The sequence below is a fragment of the Eubalaena glacialis genome, chromosome 18 (assembly GCF_028564815.1).
Source record: "Eubalaena glacialis isolate mEubGla1 chromosome 18, mEubGla1.1.hap2.+ XY, whole genome shotgun sequence".
Taxonomy (NCBI): Eukaryota; Metazoa; Chordata; class Mammalia; order Artiodactyla; family Balaenidae; genus Eubalaena; species Eubalaena glacialis.
Window position 1 is genome coordinate 66067061 of NC_083733.1, and position 20163 is coordinate 66087223.

Genomic DNA, 20163 nt, shown 5'->3' on the forward strand with positions numbered 1-20163 from the left:
CTCGGTCGCGCTGCGAGAACAGCTGATCCGCAGGCCCAGACTACAAGTCCCAGAATACATTGCACCCCGCAGCCTCGGGCGGGCCGTGGTTGTCCTTGGCAACAGAGCGGGTCTACCGGTGGAGCCGGGACTAGGAAGCGCTCGGGAGCTGGGGGGGTGACGGAGCGCGACCAGAGAGAGGCAGAGGCTCAGGTGGGGCGACGGAGGGGAGAGACAGGAGGAGACCTGACTGGGCCAACGTTCGGAGAGACCCTCCCAATCCCCGGACAGAGATGCACAGAGTATTCCAGAGCCAGCGGGGGAAAGAGATTGAATCACTGAGAGACGTGGAGGGAGAGAGAGAACCCCAGAGACGAGAGGGATTCACAGAGCCAGAGAGATACATAGAGTGGGTGAGGAAGGGACAAAGATAGAGTTGGGGAGGGGAGAAGGAGAGGGAGAGGGAGAGAGAGCAACTTAAACATTCCGAGAGAGACCCGCAGCGATAGAGAGATTGACAGAGCCAGAGAGTGGGTCAGAGAGAGGGACAGGCGCAGAGAGATACAGAAGGAGGAAGAGGCAAGCACGAACGGAGAGCGAGATTCGTAGAGACACAGGAAGGGAGAGAGACAGAGACAAAAGCATCTACAAAGACACGGACACGGGGAGGAGGGGAGAGAAATCGAGGGAAATAGAAGAGGACATAGAAAATGAGACAGGGAGAGAGACAGAGATTGACTCTCAGAGAGAAAGACACGGAGGGAAGGAGAGACAGAGATCCACAGAGCCAGAGAGACAAAGAGACAGGGAGAGGAAGAGATTCAGGGAGACAGAAATGCAAGAATTTATGAGATGGGGAGAGACAGAGGGAGACTGATTCACAGTGAGACAGACATGGAGTGAAAGAGAGAGACACACCAGGACCCAGAGGGGGTCACAGGATGAGTGACAGACATAAATGGAGATACACAGCGAAGAAAACAGGAAAATAAAAACAGAAATTCTCAGAGATAAGGAAAGGAACCCAGACCCACCCAGAGAGACACAGAGAGCGCCAGGACTAGGGAAAGGAACAGAGACCCAGGGAAATGAACACTCCCAGAGGGAGACCTAGAAGTACAAATTCACAGAAGCCTAGAGAGAGAAATCAAGACTCGGGTGGCATCAGAAAAAGTGAGACACCAAGCCTCCCTGCTCAACATTGGACCCCAGCACTAATACAAAGTTTGTACAATGAAACAGAGTGACACAATCAGAGACAGAGATCGGAGAGGAGCTGCAGTGGGCTAACAGGACTCACCGAGGCACCCTAGTCGGGGAGGAAGACGGGGCCGGGCGACAGATTGGGGAGGGGGCAGGGCACGGCTCGGAGGATGCCCCCTCACTTCAGCCAGCCCGCGGCGTGGGTGTGCGCACGTGTGTGTGTGTGTGTTGGAGGGGAGGGCATTTGTCCCAGGCCTCAAGGAGGGGGACGCCTTTAAGCCGAAACCCCGCCCCTCGGTCGTCATGGCAACGCCTCCCCCCACCCGGGGCTCCCACATTTCAGCAGGTGCCTGAGCTGGAGCTCCCACCACCGCCGCCGCCCGTGCCTCCGGCTCCTCCGGGCCCTTGCCCTCGGCTCTCCGCCCCACTCGCCCGCTCCCCCTGGCGGAGCCGGCGCGCCCCGGGGTGCCGCTCCCTGCCCTGCGCGCTCCGCTCCCGGAGGTGCCTCGCCCCTCTCCTTCCCACCTCGGAATCTCCCGCCGTCTCTTTTGCTCTTACGAGCCTTCGGCTCCTTGCCCTTCCACCTGTTTCCCGAGAAAGGCAGGATCCTGGTCCCTGCTACGTTCCTGGGGCCATGGCAGGCCTGGGCCCCGGCGGAGGCGATTCAGAGGGGGGACCCCGGCCCCTGTTTTGCAGAAAGGGGGCTCTGAGGCAGAAGGTGGTCCACGAAGTCAAGAGCCACAAGTTCACCGCTCGCTTCTTCAAGCAGCCAACCTTCTGCAGCCACTGCACTGACTTCATATGGTGAGGGAAGGGGGCTGGGGCCCTGAGGGATAAGGAGACTAGGGCTAAAGACCCCTGACGCACCAGACCCCACAGTGATGAGGAAAGAGGGGGCTGCAGCCCTGGCTCCTGGCCCTAGGGTAGGAGGGGTCTAGGGGCCTGGGCCTGGACTCCTGGGTCAGAGAGAGGAGGGGCTGGGGCCCTGGACTTCTGAGTCTGAAGGAAGGGGCTGGGGCCCTGGGCTCCTGGGTCTGAGAGAAGAGAGACTGAGGGGCCAGAATTTCTGGGTTCTGGAAAGGAGAGGCAGCTGGGGCTCAGATTCCTGGGTCCTGCAGGAGGAGGATGGGAGGACTCAGGCCTCCTATGACTGGCAGAGGTGAGAGGTCCAGGTACCCTTTTCTGCACTGACCTCAGATCCTTGACTCTTACAGGGGGATTGGAAAACAGGGCCTGCAATGTCAAGGTAAGAGCTGGGGACCTGGACTCCCGGGGCCCTCAGGAGGGTGGAGGCTGGAGCCCCACAGCCTAGGCTGCTTGACACACGTGTCTCTGATCCCCAGAGAGGCGCGGGGGAGCCCGGGGCGGGGGGGTGTGGCAGAGACACAACCTGCAGTGGGGAGGGAGCTCTGACGGCGGGGCCAACGCGGAGGTGGTGCTGGGGGCCCCTCCCTCGGCCGGCTCCAGGTGGGGACAGATATTTGGAGAATCTGTTGCCATGGGAACAGTGAGATTTTTGGAAAAGGGGAGCTGAAGGGAGGGGGGGCTGGAGATGCAAAGTCAGAGCCCCCCCCAGGCTGCCGTTGCCATGACAACACCACCGTCCTAGGCAGGGGCCGGCCGGGTGGGGTCACCGATGGGCGGGTGGGGGCCGGGTGGGGCCGGCAGTTATGGGGGCCGGGAGAGGGGGCCGAGCCCTAAAGCACCAGCTGCGACTGCTGAGAACCGAGTGAGTCAGGGAGGGGGGCGGGCCGACAGCGGCGCCCCCAGACTCACTTCTGCCCAAGTTGATGCTCTCTGTTCTGTTGGAGGACCTCTCCCTGTGTTTCCTCTCTTCTAGTTGGCCTGCCTCTCTCCTGGCTTTCTTATCGCTGTCTGTGGGTCTGTGTCAATGGGATCCTGTTTTCTCTCTCTGTCTCCATCTCTTTCTGTCTTTCTCTGTCTTCCTCTGTCTTCCTCTCTCTGTCTTTGCCTCTCTCTCTGTCTCTCTATCTCTGTGTCTCTGTCTCTGTCTCCCTTTGGCTGTGGGTATGCATTGGGCTCTCTGTGATTCTCTGCATCTCTGTTTCTTTCTTTGGGTCCACGTTTTGAATTTCTGTCTCCCAGTGTCTCTGTTTCTGTCTCTCTGTCAAGGTCTCTTTGATTTTCTCTGTATTGGACTCTATGGGGATCCTCCTCTCCTGGTTTTCCTTCTGTCTGGGTCTCCTCTGTTTCTGATTTACTGTCCATTGGGGTCTCTCTCTGTCTCTGTGTCTCTATGATTCTCACCTTCAGTCTGCAGCTTTGTGGTTCATCGACGATGCCACGAATTTGTGACCTTCGAGTGTCCAGGCGCTGGGAAGGGCCCCCAGACAGACGTGAGTGCCCAGACACCTGGTTCTTCCTCCTCGGGCTGTGCCGCGCCCTCACCCCCTCGGCGTCCGTCCCAATTTCTCCTGCTATTTTTAAGGCTGGGAGGGGAGGGGGGCTGGAGAGATAGGGAGAGCTAGTCTGGCCCAGATTCCCTGCCCTTGGCCTGGAAAGGGGGAATGAGAGGGGACCAAGACAGGCTGGGGACCCAGGCGGGGGACAAAGAGGAGGTGGGGTGAGGAGACCTCAGCACGGATGTGGGCTGTGATCCAGGAGTCAAGAGATTTAAAAAATAGAGAGCTGAGGGACAGAGAGAGAGACAGAGAGACGAGAAATCGATGCAAACACCGAGATCCTGAGATGAGACAGAGAGAGAACCCAGAGGTGCAGAAAAAAACAGAGACCCAGACAGAGAGATTGGGGCAGAGAGAGTGAGAGCAATGGAACAGAGACAGTGACGCAGGAGGAAGGAAAAGGGGACCCAGAAAGACTGGGAGAGACAGAGACAGAGAAACTCAGAGAGATAGGGTGGTAGATACCCAGAAAGGGAAACTAGAATAGAAAATGGTAGATAAGGATAACTGCTTAGGAGGTGCTGAGAGAGGGAAGCCCAGAGAGATCCTGTCACACACATGCACACACATGTGCATTTTCAGACACCCTGCCCGTGTACACACACACACACATATATATGCATACACAGACTCCTGCGTACACACACACACACACACACACATATATATGCATACTAGACCCCCGTGTATGCACACACACACATATATATGCATACACAGACCCCTGCGTACACACACACACACACATATATATGCATACACAGACCCCTGCGTACACACACACACACACACATATATATGCATATTAGACCCCCGTGTATGCACACACACACATATATATGCATACACAGACCCCTGCGTACACACACACACACACACACATATATATGCATATTAGACCCCCATGTATGCACACACACATGTGCATGTACAGATCCCCCATGTGCGCTCACACAGATACACACAACCGTTCTCTCCCTCCCCGCGCCCCCCAACATCAGGGGCTTACAAGAACTGTCCGCCTTGCATGCCTACCCCTGATCCCTCCTTCACTTTCTTTCTGGCTGTGGGGCTCGTCTCTCTGAGCCTCAGTTTCCCCCTCTATATAATGAGGCTCACCGTCCAGTGTTGACCAATAGAACTTTCTGCAATGATGGAAGCGTTCTGTATCTTCGCCATCCAGCTGCCAGCCACCACAGCTAGCTGCCGAGGGACAGAAATTTAAATCCCATTTAATTTGAATTGATTTCAATTTTTTTTTTTATTGAAGTATAGTCGATTTACAATGTTATGCCAATCTCTTGCTGTACAGCAAAGTAACTCAGTTATACACACATATACATTCTTTTTTAATATTCTTTTCCATTATGGTTTATCACAGGATATTGAATATAGTTCCCTTTGCTATACATTAGGACCTTGTTGTTTATCCACTGATTTCCATTTAAATAGCCACCTGTGGTTAGGGCTACCATGTGGGACAGCATCAGTCTAGATGCCCCCAGTCTTGTTTTGTTTTTTTTTTAAATTTATTTAATCAATTTATTTATTTTTGGCTGCGTTGGGTCTTCGTTGCTGCGCGCGGGCTTTCTCTAGTTGCGGCGAGCGGGGGCTACTCTTCGTTGCGGTGCACAGGCTTCTCATTGCGGTGGCTTCTCTTGTTGTGGAGCACGGGCTCTAGGCACACGGGCTTCAGTAGTTGTGGCACGTGGGCTCAGTAGCTGTGGCTCGCGGGCTCTAGAGCGCAGGCTCAGTAGTCGTGGTGCACGGACTTAGTTGCTCCGCGGCATGGCATGTGGGATCTTCCTGGACCAGGGCTCGAACCCGAGTCCCCTGCATTGGCAGGCGGATTCTTAACCACTGCGCCACCAGGGAAGCCCGAGAAGCACCGCCCCCCCCCCAGGCTTGTTTTGACAGTTCAGGGAAGTCAGGCAGGATAAGAGCCCAGGGTCTGACACAGGGCTGGAGATGGTTTTATGATTAGCAGATGGAGAAAGAGGCAGAATGAGAGAGAGAGAGAGAGCACCACGGAAGTCCATGAGGCATTTCGCCAGCTTGTCAGGTCAAGAAAATTGTTTACATAGAGGATGTGACTTCTGAGAACACATATCAAGCACCACTGTCTACAAGCACCTATATACGTTATGATTGGCTGCCTCGCCTGCCTGCCTCCACCACCAACAAACACTACATCTGATTGATCCAGGGCTCATTGCGTGCACTCATCAGGTGTCTTGTATAGAGTATAGGACTGAATCTGCTTAACAGCTTATGAGGTTAGGTATTGTTCCTGTCCTCATCTGACCGAGGCTCCTGGGCCAGGACACCTGGGCTTGAATCCCACCTCCACCGCGTATTGGTTCTGTGACCTTCCAAAAGTTTGTTTACCTCTCTGCACCTCTGGAGTTCCTTGTCTATAAAATGGGGACGGTAACCGTGCCCCCATCTTATGGGACTGTTTTAAGGACTAAATGAGTCAAATACTTGGGACAGCACCTGGTACATAGCAAGACACAAACTTAATTATTATCATTGTAAAATTATTACTATTACAGATGAGGAAACAGAGGACAAGTTCTTTCCTCTGTATCACTCTGGCTTTCCTTTTCTTTGTGAAGCACTAAGCTTTTAATCTTGTTGTCAGCAACACAGATCAAGGGCTTAAGAAATGCTCAGGGCTTGACAAGCATGATTTCATTCAGTCTTCACAAGAACCCTTTCAGGGAGGGCTCATGGCCCCATTTTATGGGGAGGAAACCTGAGTCTCTAAAAAGGGTGGTGTGGGGGGGAGGCCACACAGCTGGGTGGTCGGCAGAGTCAAAAATCTGGACCCTAATCTTTCGAACTGGAGCCCCAGTACTGTCTCCTTTTTAATAGCTACTTTCACCTTGAGAATAATCGCAATAGCTTCTATGTCAGGTACCCTGCTGGGAATTTTCACCCACAGCATCTCATTTCATGCGGCAGGAACACTTTGAGCTAGGGTCAGCTGAAGATCTTTAGAGGTCCAGCACATGCAACTGCCAACACCCTCCCTCCGTCCAAGTATAATTCAAAATAGAATCCCCACTAAACCGCAAAATAAGTAAAAGCCCAAGAATGTCCTGAATTTTCACCCTAGGGATAACTTCTTGCAATGCATTCTTAGAAAAAGGCAAATATCAGATTATTTAACACTCAAACATTGCTGAGGGTGGAAGGAGGAATGCTTTTACTGGTGTCTTAAATTCATGCTTAATTGGACTCGACATTTAGCATCGCTTCAAGATATGCATTGTTTATTTCCACTGGGCAGAGGAGGGCGCTGAGACTCAAAATTGGGCACTTGTCTGAAATCACGCAGCTGGGAAATGGCCCAGCTCTTGATTAAACCCAAGGGTATGTGGGGACTGCAATAAAATCACTAATAATAACCATGGCAGTAATGACAGCAGTAACTACTGAGCACATTTAACATGCCAGACACTGCTACGTTGTTTACACTTAACCTTTCATTTAGGACGCCTGGGTCCCTAAAACTGAGAGGTCATATTCTCCATCCCACAGGGGGCTCAGAGTAGGCAGATCATCAGTGGGTAGACATTGACAGAGGCTGACAGTGAATGATCTGAGGTTCATGGTGGCTCACAAGTCCTCGGAGAACAGCTTGTGGAAGGTTGGGGATTAGGGACTATGGGACTTTGGAAGCCTCCACTTCCTTCAGGTTCTTCCCAAATGCCACCTTGTTAGTGAAACCTTCCCTGATCACTCTATTTCACAGTCCCCTTCCCTACTTCATTTTTGTCCAGAGCACCTATTACCATCTGTAATACTATGTATTTTACATATCGTGTTTATTTTCTCTCTCCCTCCATTAGAAAGTAAAGTCCACAGGGACAGGAGTTTTCCTTTGTTTTGCTCAGGGCTGGGTCCCGGCACCAGGAACCGTGCCTGGCACACAGGAGGTGCTCAGTAAATATTGTAGAGTGACTGTGAGTGAGGTGGAGAAGCAGGAAGACTGGGAGAGCAAGGCGGAAGAGAAAGAGTTCAGAGGGATGTTCTTTTAGTGCGCCCTGCACACCCCTTCTGACCGGCTCCTCCCTGCCCCCAGGATCCCCGGAGCAAGCACAAGTTCCGTCTGCACAGCTACAGCAGCCCCACCTTCTGCGACCACTGTGGCTCCCTCCTTTACGGGCTGGTGCACCAGGGCATGAAGTGCTCCTGTGAGTCTACGCTTGCTGCGCCCGCCAGAACTTGGCGCTTCCGGGGCCCCTGCAAAAGTGCAGTGTCTGGGTTTCCGGTAAATGCTGGGGAATGGTGTCTGGGGCTAAGGGCGGGACCTGAAGTGCTACCCTCAGTTCTGTCCCCCCAGGCTGCGAGATGAACGTGCACCGGCGCTGCGTGCGCAGCGTGCCCTCTCTGTGCGGTGTGGACCACACGGAGCGCCGCGGCCGCCTGCAGCTGGAAATCCGGGCTCCCACTTCGGATGAGATCCACGTCACGGGTGAGACCCCGCCCCCTCGCCTGGCCCCGCCCCTTTACCGGAGCGTGAGGAACCGACTGAATTCACCTGAGCTGCCCACCCCGCCCCTCCCCCCGACTCAGAAAGGCCACGCCCCTCACGAAGGTCGCACCCACACTCCTGACCCCACCTGCAAAAGCTGAACACCACTCGGCCGCGCCCCTTCTAGCTCGAGGCCCCTTCTCCAGCCACGCCTCTGGCGACTTTCAGCGCCTCTTAATGGCTGTTCTGGGCATCAAGGTCCTGCGGGTGGAGGGGTGGGGGGTGGGGAATGAGAGAAGAGCTGGTTCCAAAGAAGGTTCGGGTTTACTAGTGGTGATATGGCCAGGGTCCCGACTCCGGGGTCCTAATGGAGCCAGGGGCTTTGGGTTTGATTTCTGGGTCACTGGCTGGGGAAAGGGCTTCATGCCCTGTCTTCTGGGCACTGGAGAAGTAAAAGATCAAAAACACCTGGGTCTTGAGAGAGGATGCTGAGAGATTGGAATTCTTGATTGCTGGCTGGGGGAAGGCTCGGGGGTTTCTTCCTGGATCTCTAACCCCATCTACCCTCCTTCCCCTCCCCGCTCAGTTGGCGAGGCCCGTAACCTCATCCCAATGGACCCCAATGGTCTGTCTGATCCCTATGTGAAACTGAAGCTCATCCCAGATCCTCGGAATTTGACAAAACAGAAGACCCGGACGGTGAAAGCCACGCTAAACCCTGTGTGGAACGAGACCTTTGTGTTGTGAGCCTCGGGTGCAGGGGAGGCTGTAATGACTGATAGAGAATGATCTGAGGGTCCTGGTGGCCCAGAACACCCCAGAGAGTAGGTGTTAGGATTGGGGGAATCCCAAAAAGGGCAGAAGAAGGTGGTGGGAGAAGAAAATGAAGTGGTTGAGGGAGAGGGATGGAGATACAGAAGGCGAGAGACAGACATCTGTGTGTTTAATCTCCATCAAAGCTCACCACTTTAGAATGAGACAGGGATCCGAGAGGGAGATAGACCCTGAGACTCAGAAGAAGACACATAAACCCAAGGAGAGACACAGAAGGAATGGCGGCGATGGGTGGGTGGCAGGGAGGGAAAGAGAAGCCAACTGACAGAAAGACAGACGGACAGATCTGGAGGGAGGAGAGGGGCCCCGTGAAAAGGAGAGGGCTGGAGAGAAAGGCCAGGAGACAGAGATGGGGAAGAGCCAGGGGGGGAGGGAGACTGAGAGAGCTGTCTAGGTTTACTTAGGGCCCAGACAGGGAGAGAGACGCTCTTCGGGAGGACCTGGGGTGGCAAAACACTTTACAGAGCAGGAAACAGGCCCCGGCTCACCGGGTTTGCCTGCTCTTCCCCAGGGTGGAAAGGTGGGCAGTCAAGAGCTGGGCCCCTCACTGCGCCACCCCCTTCCCGCAGCAACCTGAAGCCGGGGGACGTGGAGCGCCGGCTCAGCGTGGAGGTGTGGGACTGGGACCGGACTTCCCGCAACGACTTCATGGGTGCCATGTCCTTTGGCGTCTCGGAGCTGCTCAAGGTTCCCGTGGACGGCTGGTGAGGGCGGGGCCGGGGGCGGGGCCGGGCGGGGCTGGGGGCGGGGCGGGGCCCCCGGCATCTGCATCAACTTCCGTGGGTGTTCTCTCTCCTCTAGGGCACTATCTTTTCTACCTCCCTGTGCTTCTTTATCTCTTTCCCCCCCGCCCCTCTCTCCTTATCTCACTCGTTCTCTCTCCATCTCTGTCTCTCTGTCTCTTCCCCCCTTCTGATGTCTCTGCCTCTCCCGCGGGTGCCCCCCCCCCATCCGTCTCCCCTACTCCTGCCCCGCTCTGGTCTCCGTCTGTCTGTCAGGTACAAGTTACTGAACCAGGAGGAGGGCGAATATTACAATGTGCCAGTGGCTGATGCTGACAACTGCAGCCTCCTCCAGAAGTTTGAGGTACCCAGACCCCGGCTTCCCCTCAAGGAGCCCAGCCCAGTCACCCACAGTTCAGAGCTGGCCTTTCCCAAACTCCATCGCTGGTTGCCCACTGGCCCTGGGACTAAAATTCCCAGAAAACCCTGGAGTTCTTTCTGCTCTTCTAGGGCACTGCTGGGAATTAGAGTTCCTGTCCATCCCCCTGGCTTGGGGGTCTGGGAACCCCATCCCCTGCTTTAGGGCAATCTCCTACCTCTCTGGGGGCTCTGACTGTGGCTTTCTTCTCCCCCAGGCCTGTAACTACCCCTTGGAACTGTACGAGGTGAGCAGAGCTGGAGGCCTGGAATGGAGACAGCTTCCTTTCCTGTGGTCTGTATCTGTCCCCCCACCTCTCTCTCCTCCAACATCTGTCTTCATTTCCACACACATGGGCTGAGCACATACTTGGTGGCAGGTCTTGCGCTTGCTGAGTAACCCTAGCTCTCCAGAGCCAAATCTGACCCTCAGGCAACTCCCCAAGGTAGGGACACAGTCACAAATACTCAGATTCCAGGATGATGTGCTAAATTAGAGGTAGCCCGGGGAACAAAGAAGCATAGAGGAGGCACTAACCCCAGCCTGGGGCCAGGGGCTTGGGGTGGAGGTGGTCAGGGAGGACTTCCCTAAGGAGGTGACACCTGAATTGCTCCTTGAGTTTTTCTGCCTATTTATCACTGTACCTTTCTCTCCTGCATTGGTTTTTTGACTTACTGAACACCTATTTCCTGAGGTTTTATGTAAACCAAACCCTATTCTGGGAGTAGAATCAGGCCATTCCCTGGGGAGCTCCTCTTTCAATATAGGAGAAAGTTACAGATAGAGAAGGAATGTGTTTGATCATGGAGATGGCCTCAGGCACTAGGGAGTCCTAAGCCTCTGGCAGGACCTGGGTGAGTCAGAGAAAAGTTCGTAGACAGGAAGTGCAGGATTCCCCAGGCAAAGGACAGGGAGACGAGATTTCCAGGCCAAGGAAGGAATAATGCGCTCGCTCTCTCTCTCTCTCCCATTTATTCTTTCAAAAAACATTTTGTTGAGCCCTCTGTGTGCAAGGCATGGTTCTAATCACTGGGGATATAGCAGAAAACAACAAGAGAGAGAGAGAGAGAGAGAGAGAGAGAGACAACCTCCTGCCCTCATGGGGCTTACACTTGGAGGAAGGCATTCAACAAAATAAAGGAGTGAATGATCCTATGTCAGAAGGTGATGTGTGATTATGGAGAAAAATAAATGCTAAAGAGGATAGGGAGTGCTGTTTTTTGAGATTTTAATAGCAATAAGCAGAGAAGCCTTCACTGAGAAAGTGACCTTTGGGCAAAGACATAAAGGAGATGAAATAGTGAGCCGTGAGGATAGTGGAGAGCCTTCCAGGTGGAGGGAAGATCACGTGCAAAGGCCCTGAGGTGGGCCCAGACCAGCAGTGAGGCTGGAGCAGAGGGAGGGATGAGGGATGAGGGTGGGAAGAAGTAGGAGATGGAGTCAGAGAGGGAAGGGGTGGGGGTAGCCTCGTCATTTATTGGAAGGATTTTGGCTTTTAAACCAAGTGAGATGGGAGGGCATTGGAGGTGGCCTGAGATGATTTCTATTTGGACAAGATGACTGCCTCTGTGTCAAGAACAGATGGTGGAAGGAGGAAGAAGGCTACTGTGAAGGCCCAGAGGGGAGTTGCCAGTGGCTTCGCCCGGGGGACAATGATGGTAAAGGTGTTCAGATTCTGGGTGTGCTCTGAACATAGAACAACGGGACGTGCATTCAGCACTCATCTGCTGAGACCTTCATCCACTCAACACACTCCTGCTGAGACCCAAGTCATGTGCTGGGTGATGGTAGAAAAACAGAAAGCAGGAGGGAGACACAGTCTCTGACTTTAATGGACTTTGATTTCTGGCTCTGCTTTTTAGCCTGCTGTGTGACTTCGGGCAAGTTACTTAACGTCTCTGTGCCATCTCCTCTAAAATGGGGGGTGGGGTGGGTGACAAGGGTCTCCTGGAGGATCAATGGCATATAGTAAGCTATCTAAGTGCTAGTTGAATAATAAACCCTCCAGGCTATGGGAAATCAGAGAAAGCTCTTAAGCCAAAGAGGGGGGTGGAGACAACTTTTTTTCTCTCTCCATCTTTCCATCTCTCCCCGTCCCTTTCGTTCTTGGGTGCTGTCTCTCTGAGGGGCACTTCCTTATCCCCTTCTGGGGTCTGACTAGCTTCGGATCTCTCCCCTTTCTCACAGAGGGTGCGGATGGGTCCTTCTTCCTCTCCCATCCCCTCCCCATCCCCTAGTCCCACCGACTCCAAGCGCTGTTTCTTCGGGGCAAGCCCTGGACGTCTGCACATCTCTGACTTCAGCTTCCTCATGGTTCTAGGAAAAGGCAGTTTTGGGAAGGTTGGATTCCTGGGGCTCTGGGAGAAGGGGAAGAACGTCTGGGGGTGGGGCTCAGGTTTCTTAGAGATGAAGTGCAGGGGGGAGGGAACTAGGCTACTGAGTCCCCAAAGAGAGTTTGATGGGGCCTCTTGAGTTCCTGGAGAGGAGAGGCATAAAGATGTGGATACTTTCTCTGAGGGAGTAGTTGGCAAAGGCAGGGCACCTGGTCCCCTGAGAGGGAGAGGGAGGACCTGGGACTCCGTTTGTTTGTGTCCTTGAAAGGGAGGGGTAGGGACCCGCACCTCTGGGTTCCCAAGAAGGACTGGGCCTTTCCCGCCTCTGCCCCTAGGTGATGCTGGCTGAGCGCAGGGGCTCCGATGAGCTCTATGCCATCAAGATCCTGAAGAAAGACGTGATTGTCCAGGATGACGACGTGGACTGCACCCTGGTGGAGAAACGCGTGTTGGCCCTGGGGGGTCGAGGCCCCGGAGGCCGGCCCCACTTTCTCACCCAGCTTCACTCCACTTTCCAGACCCCGGTAAGAAAGGAGGCGGCAGAGGCCGGCTCAGGAGCCCTGCCTCATCCCCACTGGATGGATCAAGCATTTGCTTTGAGATTCTGAGTTTTTGGCAAGGCGGAAGAACCCTGTGAACTCTGATTGGGTGTGGCCGGCTCCTCAGTGGGCGTGGCCAGAATGCAGGTGCCCTGGAGGGCGTGGCCACAAGGCTAGGATCCTGCGTGGGAGTGGCCTGAATCCCCTAGGTCTTGAGTGGGTGTTTTTTGAGTAAGGGCTTCTGGAGTAAAAGAATGCGTGGAGAATGTCTTCTAAGTGAGTATGCCTACAAGTGGGCTCTGAGTGATGGGGTTGTCACTCTTGGATTCTGAGTTCAGGACTCGTCAGAAACAGGGTGTTTCCCGAAGGCTGTGGAATGGGACGAGTCAGAACTGTCAGGGGTTAGAGAGAGCGTGACTCTACTTCCAAGAGCTCTGAGTGGGCGTAGCCAGCTTCCTGGAGGTTTTGTTTTGTTTTGTTTAAATTTTTATTCATTTATTTATTTATTTTTGGCTGCATTGGGTCTTCATTGCTGCACATGGGCTTTCTCTAGTTGCCGCGAGCGGGGGCTACTCTTCGTTGCGGTGCGCGGGCTTCTCATCACGGTGGCTTCTCTTGTTGCGGAGCACGGGCTCTAGGCACGCGGGCTTCAGCAGTTGTGGCACACAGGTTTAGTTGCTCCACGGCATGTGGGATCTTCCCGGACCAGGGCTCGAACCCGTGTCCCCTGCATTGGCAGGCTGATTCTTAACCACTGTGCCACCAGGGAAGTCCCCTTCCTGGAGTTTTTTAAAAATTAGTACTGTATCGGGAATTCCCTGGCGGTCCAGTGGTTAGGACTCCATGCTTCCACTGCAGGGGGCCCAGGTTCAATCCCTGGTCGGGGAGCCAAGATCCTGCAAGTGGCACGGCACGGCCAAAAAAATAAAAATAAAATAAATTAAAAATTACTATCATTTGTTAGTGAGGCCCGAACAACTGTGGTTCCTAACAGGTGGCCATGATTGCATATGCATGTGAGTGGATATGGAAAGAGGTTTCAGTATCCCTGGAATTTCAAGCAAATGGTGGGCCTCAATCTTAAATTCCGAGAATGGAGGACCGGAACACCTGACAGTTCGGAGTAACAGGGGATGGGGTGGGTGGAGATTTTGCAGTGGCCGGTTGAGAATCTTCGGGGCCTCCCCGTGGGCACAGACAGTTGCTCTGGATTTCTGATTGGGTGGATCCAGAGCCTTTGTCTCAGGTGGGCAGGAATGGACGTTTCCAACCCCTGGTGGGCGTGTCCTTGCCTCTAAGTCCCGTGCACTCCTCCCCAGGATCGCCTGTATTTTGTGATGGAGTATGTCACTGGGGGCGACTTGATGTACCACATTCAGCACTTGGGCAAGTTTAAGGAGCCCCATGCAGCGTGAGTCTTGGCCAAGAGAGGAGGGTAGAGGGAAGGTGGAAGGGAGTGGGCTCCAGTCTCTGGCCTTCTGACTCCCCACCTCCACCTCCAGGTTCTACGCAGCAGAAATCGCCATCGGCCTCTTCTTCCTTCACAATCAGGGCATCGTCTATCGGTGAGCAGTCCCAGGCCTTTCAGGGGAGGGAATCAGACCCCCAGAAGAGAAGGAACTTGAACTTAAGGCTCCAGCCCGTTGAACTGTGCCCTTCCCACCCCCAGGGACCTGAAACTGGACAACGTGATGCTGGATGCTGAAGGACACATCAAAATCACTGACTTTGGCATGTGCAAGGAGAACGTCTTCCCCGGGACCACAACCCGCACCTTCTGTGGGACCCCGGACTACATAGCCCCCGAGGTAATCCTACCTCCGCCCCTCTGGGTGCTCTCCAAATTCACGGAGCAGCTCTGGCTGGGCGTCTAGTATTCAGAGCATGAGGACTTGACCCTGGGGTCTTTCCATGAGTCGTGGGTGTTCCAACAGCAAGCAGCGCGGAGAGGCTCGTACGGAGCATTGTAAGTGGGTGGAGCTGAGTCTCTAAATAGGCAAAGTGGGGGGACCTGTGGGTGAATGTTCTAAAAGAGCAGGACCAGCTCTAGGGATTCCAGGAGAACAGGGCCTGTTACTGGCCTGTTCTAAGAAGGTGGAGATGATTTCCAGTGTACTCTGAGTGGGTGGGCCCCATCCGCCTAGAACATTAGGCATGTAGAGGGTGTCCCCTGAATATTTCAAGTGGGCAGAGTATGCTCTGATTTTGTTAGGGGGGGTGAAGCTAATGATCTGACTGTATGTAAGTAGACTGAGAGCACGTCCTGACTTCTCACTTGATGGAGGAGGTGGGGTTGGTGGTGCCCTCCTTGATCTTTCCTGGTGATTCCATTATAGTGCCCAAGTAACCAGTGCCAGTGGTTTCAAAACATAGCTGGTAATCAGAATCACCTGGGGAGATTTTGAAAAATACACACATCTTCCTGCCTCTGACTCTGGCCTATTGTGGCTGGAATTCTTCAGGGCTGGGAACACCTCTCTTTAAACAGTCCCTTAGGGCTTCCCTGCTGGCGCAGTGGTTAATAATCCACCTGCCAGGGCTTCCCTGGTGGTGCAGTGGGTAAGAATCCGCCTGCCAGTGCAGGGGACATGGGTTCGAGCCCTGGTCTGGGAAGATCCCACATGTCACGGAGCAACTAAGCCCGTGCACCACAACTACTGCGCCTGCGCTCTAGAGCCCATGTGCCACAACTACTGAAGCTCACACGCCTTAGAGCCCGTGCTCTGCAACGGGAGAGGCCACCGCAATGAGAAGCCCGCGCACTGCAAGGAAGAGTAGCCCCCACTCGTCGCAACTAGAGAAAGCTCGTGCGCAGCAACGAAGACCCAACACAGCCAAAAAAAAAAAAAAAAGAATCCGCCTGCCAATGCAGGGGACACGGGTTCGAGCCCTGGTCCGGGAAGGTCCCTCATGCCGCGGAGCAGCTAAGCCCGTGCACCACAACTACTGAGCCTGTGCTCTAGAGCCCGCGAGCCACAACTACTGAGCCCACGTGCCACAGCTACTGAAGCCCACGCGCCTAGAGCCCGTGCTGCACAACGAGAGAAGCCACCACAGTGAGAAGCCCGTGCACCGCAACGAAGAGGAGCTCCCGCTCGTCACCACTAGAGAAAGCCCGCACGCAGCAACAAAGACCCAACGCAGCCAAAATTAATTAATTAATTAATTTTATTTTTAAAAAAACAACAAAAAACAGTCCCCTAGAAGAATCTGACATGTGTCCAGATTTAAGACTCTCTGGTCTCTGAAATTCTGCCCTATGCACCTGATATTGTAAGGAGAGAGTCCAGTTACCTAGATATTCTGGATGGGTGGAACTTGCGACTTGGTCTTTAGATAGTCTTTATATTTGGGACCAAAGGAATGTTCCAAGTAGGTAGAGTTTGTTTCCCAAATTTTCCAGAGGATGGAGCCAAAGTGTTCTGAATGGGAAAAGTTTGTGCTGAAAACATTTAAAGTGGGTAGGGTTCCCAGGCGGTGAAGCCAGAGGGGTCCTAGGTTTCTTAAATCACGAATCATAATCCCTTGCCTTCCTTCCTCCCCTGCTAGATCATTGCCTACCAGCCCTATGGGAAGTCTGTCGACTGGTGGTCCTTTGGGGTCCTGCTGTATGAGATGTTGGCGGGGCAGGTAAGGGAAGGTGGGGAGAGGCTGGTTTGACTAAAGGCAACACGGATGGGGTGCCACCTGTTAGATGGCCATTATCTCAGGAGGAGCAGGTCAGGAAGGGATGTCTGTCTATAGGCTAATGAGGTGTGCTAAGCTGTGGGGAAGGGCAGCCAGACAGGAGAGTGCTCTCCGTGGTCCTGAAGCATTATCTTCCCACAGGCTAGGGGTTCCTCACCTTTCTTGTGTCACGGACCCCCTTCTCAGAACAATGTTTTTAAATGCATGAAGTAAGATAATAACATTACAAAAGAAGCCAATCATATTGAAATATGGTTATCAGAATGTTAAAGGTTTAATTGAGTAACCAACTAAATAAATTTAACTTAAATGCGTACGGTTGTCTAAACATATTAGAATATGGACCTATATGTGATATCCTACTAATGAATTAAATGGTAATATCTCACAGGAATAGGAAGTAAATAGGAAGGTCTACCAGTAATTTTGAAGTAGAGATGACTGATTTTTTGAGATATTTGCAACTCTTACGTGCTAAGAAAGTATCTGTGATTTCTATCGGTGACGAAGTCACAGTTACGACTAATCGGGTTTGTTTCCTATAATTGCCATGAATGCTGAATTTCAGTTTTAGATTTTAAAGAATAAAGATGCATGTTTTTTCCCATTCAAATTCATGGGCCCCCACAATGGTGCAAACAGGCTCCCTAGACCTCACATTAAGAATCTTTGCCTGGGTGCTGCTTTTGCTAATCCCAGAAGACTGGAGGCCACTCATCCAACCGTGAGAATGCTTTTACAGCTTTTCCTGCAGTTTTTCTCTCTTCTATTTAAATGACACATTGCCTAAATAATACCCTGCCAATTTACATAGCAGAGAAAGAGAGACAGACCTGCAAAGAGGTGCAGAGAGCTGAAGCATCTGAGATAGAAAACAACAGAGTCTGAAAGTGAGAAAGATACAGCTTTTGCGGTTTGGTCAGATTTTTCCCTAGGAATTTGGGGGCCCAGGGGTGGGCTGTGGTCATGGTGGGCAGTGAGGGTGTGGAAGGTGCGGTCAGGTAGTTTGTCAAGTCTCTGACTATCCCCTCTACTTCCTTAGCCCCCTTTTGATGGGGAGGACGAGGAGGAACTGTTCCAGGCCATCATGGAACAAACTGTCACCTACCCCAAGTCGCTTTCCCGGGAAGCTGTGGCCATCTGCAAGGGGGTGAGAGACCTAACTCCCAGATTCTCCAGACCCATAAGCCACATGCCCCACTGCTGCTGTCCAGGGCTGCCCACACACTGTCTACGTGCACCTTAGGAAAAGGCTCCCGTTCCTCAAGTTGCTTTACTCCCGTCTGCTGAAAAAATTTATATAATACAGAGATTTTGTTAGAACAATAACATACTGCCCTGCTGCCACCTGCAGTCCAAGGATGGCCTCTGTCCTGTCCTCCTGTGCTAGCCCCTCTCCCCAGCTCATGGCAGGAAGTGCTGGAAGGCCAAGGCCCGCCTCTCCAGAACTGGCTGCGTCAGGTGAACCTAACTCCTGCCACTTTTCTTCCTGCGGGATCTCGGTTGGGCAATTCACCAAAACTCTAGGAAACTCCGTCTCCCCCTCTGGGGTTGTGGAGTTAAGGCAGGAGGAAGAGCCTAGCCTACAGCAGCTGTTCCACAGATGTTAGGACATTTCTGCTTCTAGCTCCCGTCTCCATGTCTCTCTGACTATCTCTCTCTGGGCTTCTGTCTCATCCCTCTGCCTCCATCTACGTATCATGGGGCTTTCTGTGTTGCTACCTTTTTTTCTGTGTCCTTCGGGAATCTCTGCCCACCTTTTGCATCTTTGTTCTCCTCTCTCTGGGTCTCTATTACCTTCTCACCCCCTTCACATACACACACACACACACACACACACACACACACACACACTGGATCTCTATCCTTCTCTTTCTTGGTCTCTCTCCTCTTCCTTTTCTGGGTCTCTGTCTTCCCCTTTCTCTGAGTCTCCGCCCTCATATGGGGTCTTCATCCCTCTCTCTGGGCGTTTGTCTCCTTGGTCTCCATCCTCTTCTCCTTCTGGACCTTTGTCTCCCCCACCCCTGCCCCTGCTTGTCTCTTACCTTCTCTGGGTATCTGTCCTCCCTCTGAGTCTCCCCCTCTCTCTGGATTCCCCATTTTCTCTGGGTCTTCAATCTCCTCTCTCTCCCCCCTTCTCCCTCTCTGACACTTTCCCTCTTTCCCTCTCTGCCTCCATCCCCCATCTGGGATTCTTTCTGTTTCCCCTTCCTCTCTTTCTGGGTTTCTCCACCCCTCATACCCTCACACCCTAATTTTGCTTCTTTGTCTCTCCCTGGGTCTCTGGATCTGGGTTTCATCTACCCCATCTCATTTGTTCCCCCTCTTCCTCTTTCTCTCTTCCTTTTTTCCACTCCCTCCCCCCATCTCTGTCCCATCTCCCCCCCCCGCCCCCCCCCCCCCCGCATTCTGCTCTTTCTGGATCTCTATGCTTGTCTCTCTGTTCCTCCTTCCTTGTCTTCCTCTCTCTCTGTCGTTCTCTGGGCCTCCCTGTCCGGGACTCTGTCTGTCTGTCCGTCTCTCTCTGTGTTTCCTGCAGTTCCTAACCAAGCACCCAGCAAAGCGCCTGGGCTCGGGGCCGGATGGAGAACCCACCATCCGAGCTCATGGCTTTTTCCGCTGGATCGACTGGGAACGGCTGGAACGATTAGAGATCGCGCCTCCTTTCAGGCCCCGCCCGGTCAGTCACCTTCTGGGAACAAAATCTTGGCCCCTAGAGGGTGGAATATCCATGAGCTCCAGTACTTCATGTTTCCCTCCCGGTGTTTCCCACAGTGTGGCCGCAGCGGCGAAAACTTCGACAAGTTCTTCACGCGGGCGGCGCCAGCGTTGACTCCCCCAGACCGCCTAGTTCTGGCCAGCATCGACCAAGCCGAATTCCAAGGCTTCACCTATGTCAACCCGGATTTCGTGCACCCGGATGCCCGCAGCCCCATCAGCCCAGCACCTGTGCCAGTCATGTAATCTCACCTGCCGCCACTAGGTGTCCCCATGGCTCCCTCCGCCGCGCCAGCCTTACCCTTACCCCACGCGCCCCCCACTTCACCACCCCCTCCCCAATTCTAGATCTTGCGCCCCAACATTCTGGCCTCTGCCGTCCCCCTCCCTGCCCCGGGTTCCAGATGCCCCTCCCAAAATTTCCTGGCATTCTAAACTCCATACAATCTCTGGAGTCTTGCCGTGTTCTAGATTCTGCTGCGCTGAGCCCTAGATTCTGACCTGCCTCAGTGTTCTGGATTGCGCTCCACCAAGTTACAGAACCACCAACACCATCCCAACTCCAAGGAGTTCTAGACTCCATCTTGGTAGAATCTATGCCTCTTCTTCTTCTTCTTCTTTCTTATTTCTGGGAAATAGTGTCATGGGGCGGGCTGTTTCAGACTGGGATTTCAGAACAACCCCCCACCTCCGAGGCCCCACCTACCTCCACTCCATTGTGGAGTAAGTGGGAAGCTGTGCCTCTGTGCTCCAGTGCCCCTCTTCTACACTCTGGGGATTCCTGGGATGTATGGAGGATCCTCTCCCCAGCTGTTCTCATTCAG

At 53.4% G+C, this 20163-nt stretch overlaps 1 protein-coding gene across 1 annotated transcript; it reads left to right on the plus strand.

The window, feature by feature from the left end:
- The first annotated feature begins 1816 nt into the window (after positions 1-1816).
- Positions 1817-19653, plus strand: PRKCG (protein kinase C gamma). Its single transcript, XM_061173796.1, has 18 exons — positions 1817-1986; positions 2397-2428; positions 3457-3539; positions 7696-7807; positions 7957-8088; positions 8675-8831; positions 9492-9626; positions 9921-10008; positions 10280-10309; positions 12250-12402; positions 12731-12919; positions 14254-14345; positions 14437-14499; positions 14604-14742; positions 16484-16564; positions 17664-17771; positions 19161-19301; positions 19397-19653. Exons 1-18 carry the CDS (start codon positions 1817-1819, stop codon positions 19583-19585), a joined length of 2094 nt encoding a protein of 697 aa, XP_061029779.1. The 3' UTR covers positions 19586-19653.
- Positions 19654-20163: the final 510 nt, after the last annotated feature.

Excerpts from the sequence above, each read along its gene's own strand:
- PRKCG (XM_061173796.1), top strand. The coding sequence starts at position 1,817 with ATGGCAGGCCTGGGCCCCGGCGGAGGCGATTCAGAGGGGGGACCCCGG. Across the intron at positions 8,832-9,491 it reads TGGAACGAGACCTTTGTGTT|CAACCTGAAGCCGGGGGACG; the intron begins GTGAGCCTCGGG and ends CCCTTCCCGCAG. Across the intron at positions 19,302-19,396 it reads CTCCTTTCAGGCCCCGCCCG|TGTGGCCGCAGCGGCGAAAA; the intron begins GTCAGTCACCTT and ends TGTTTCCCACAG.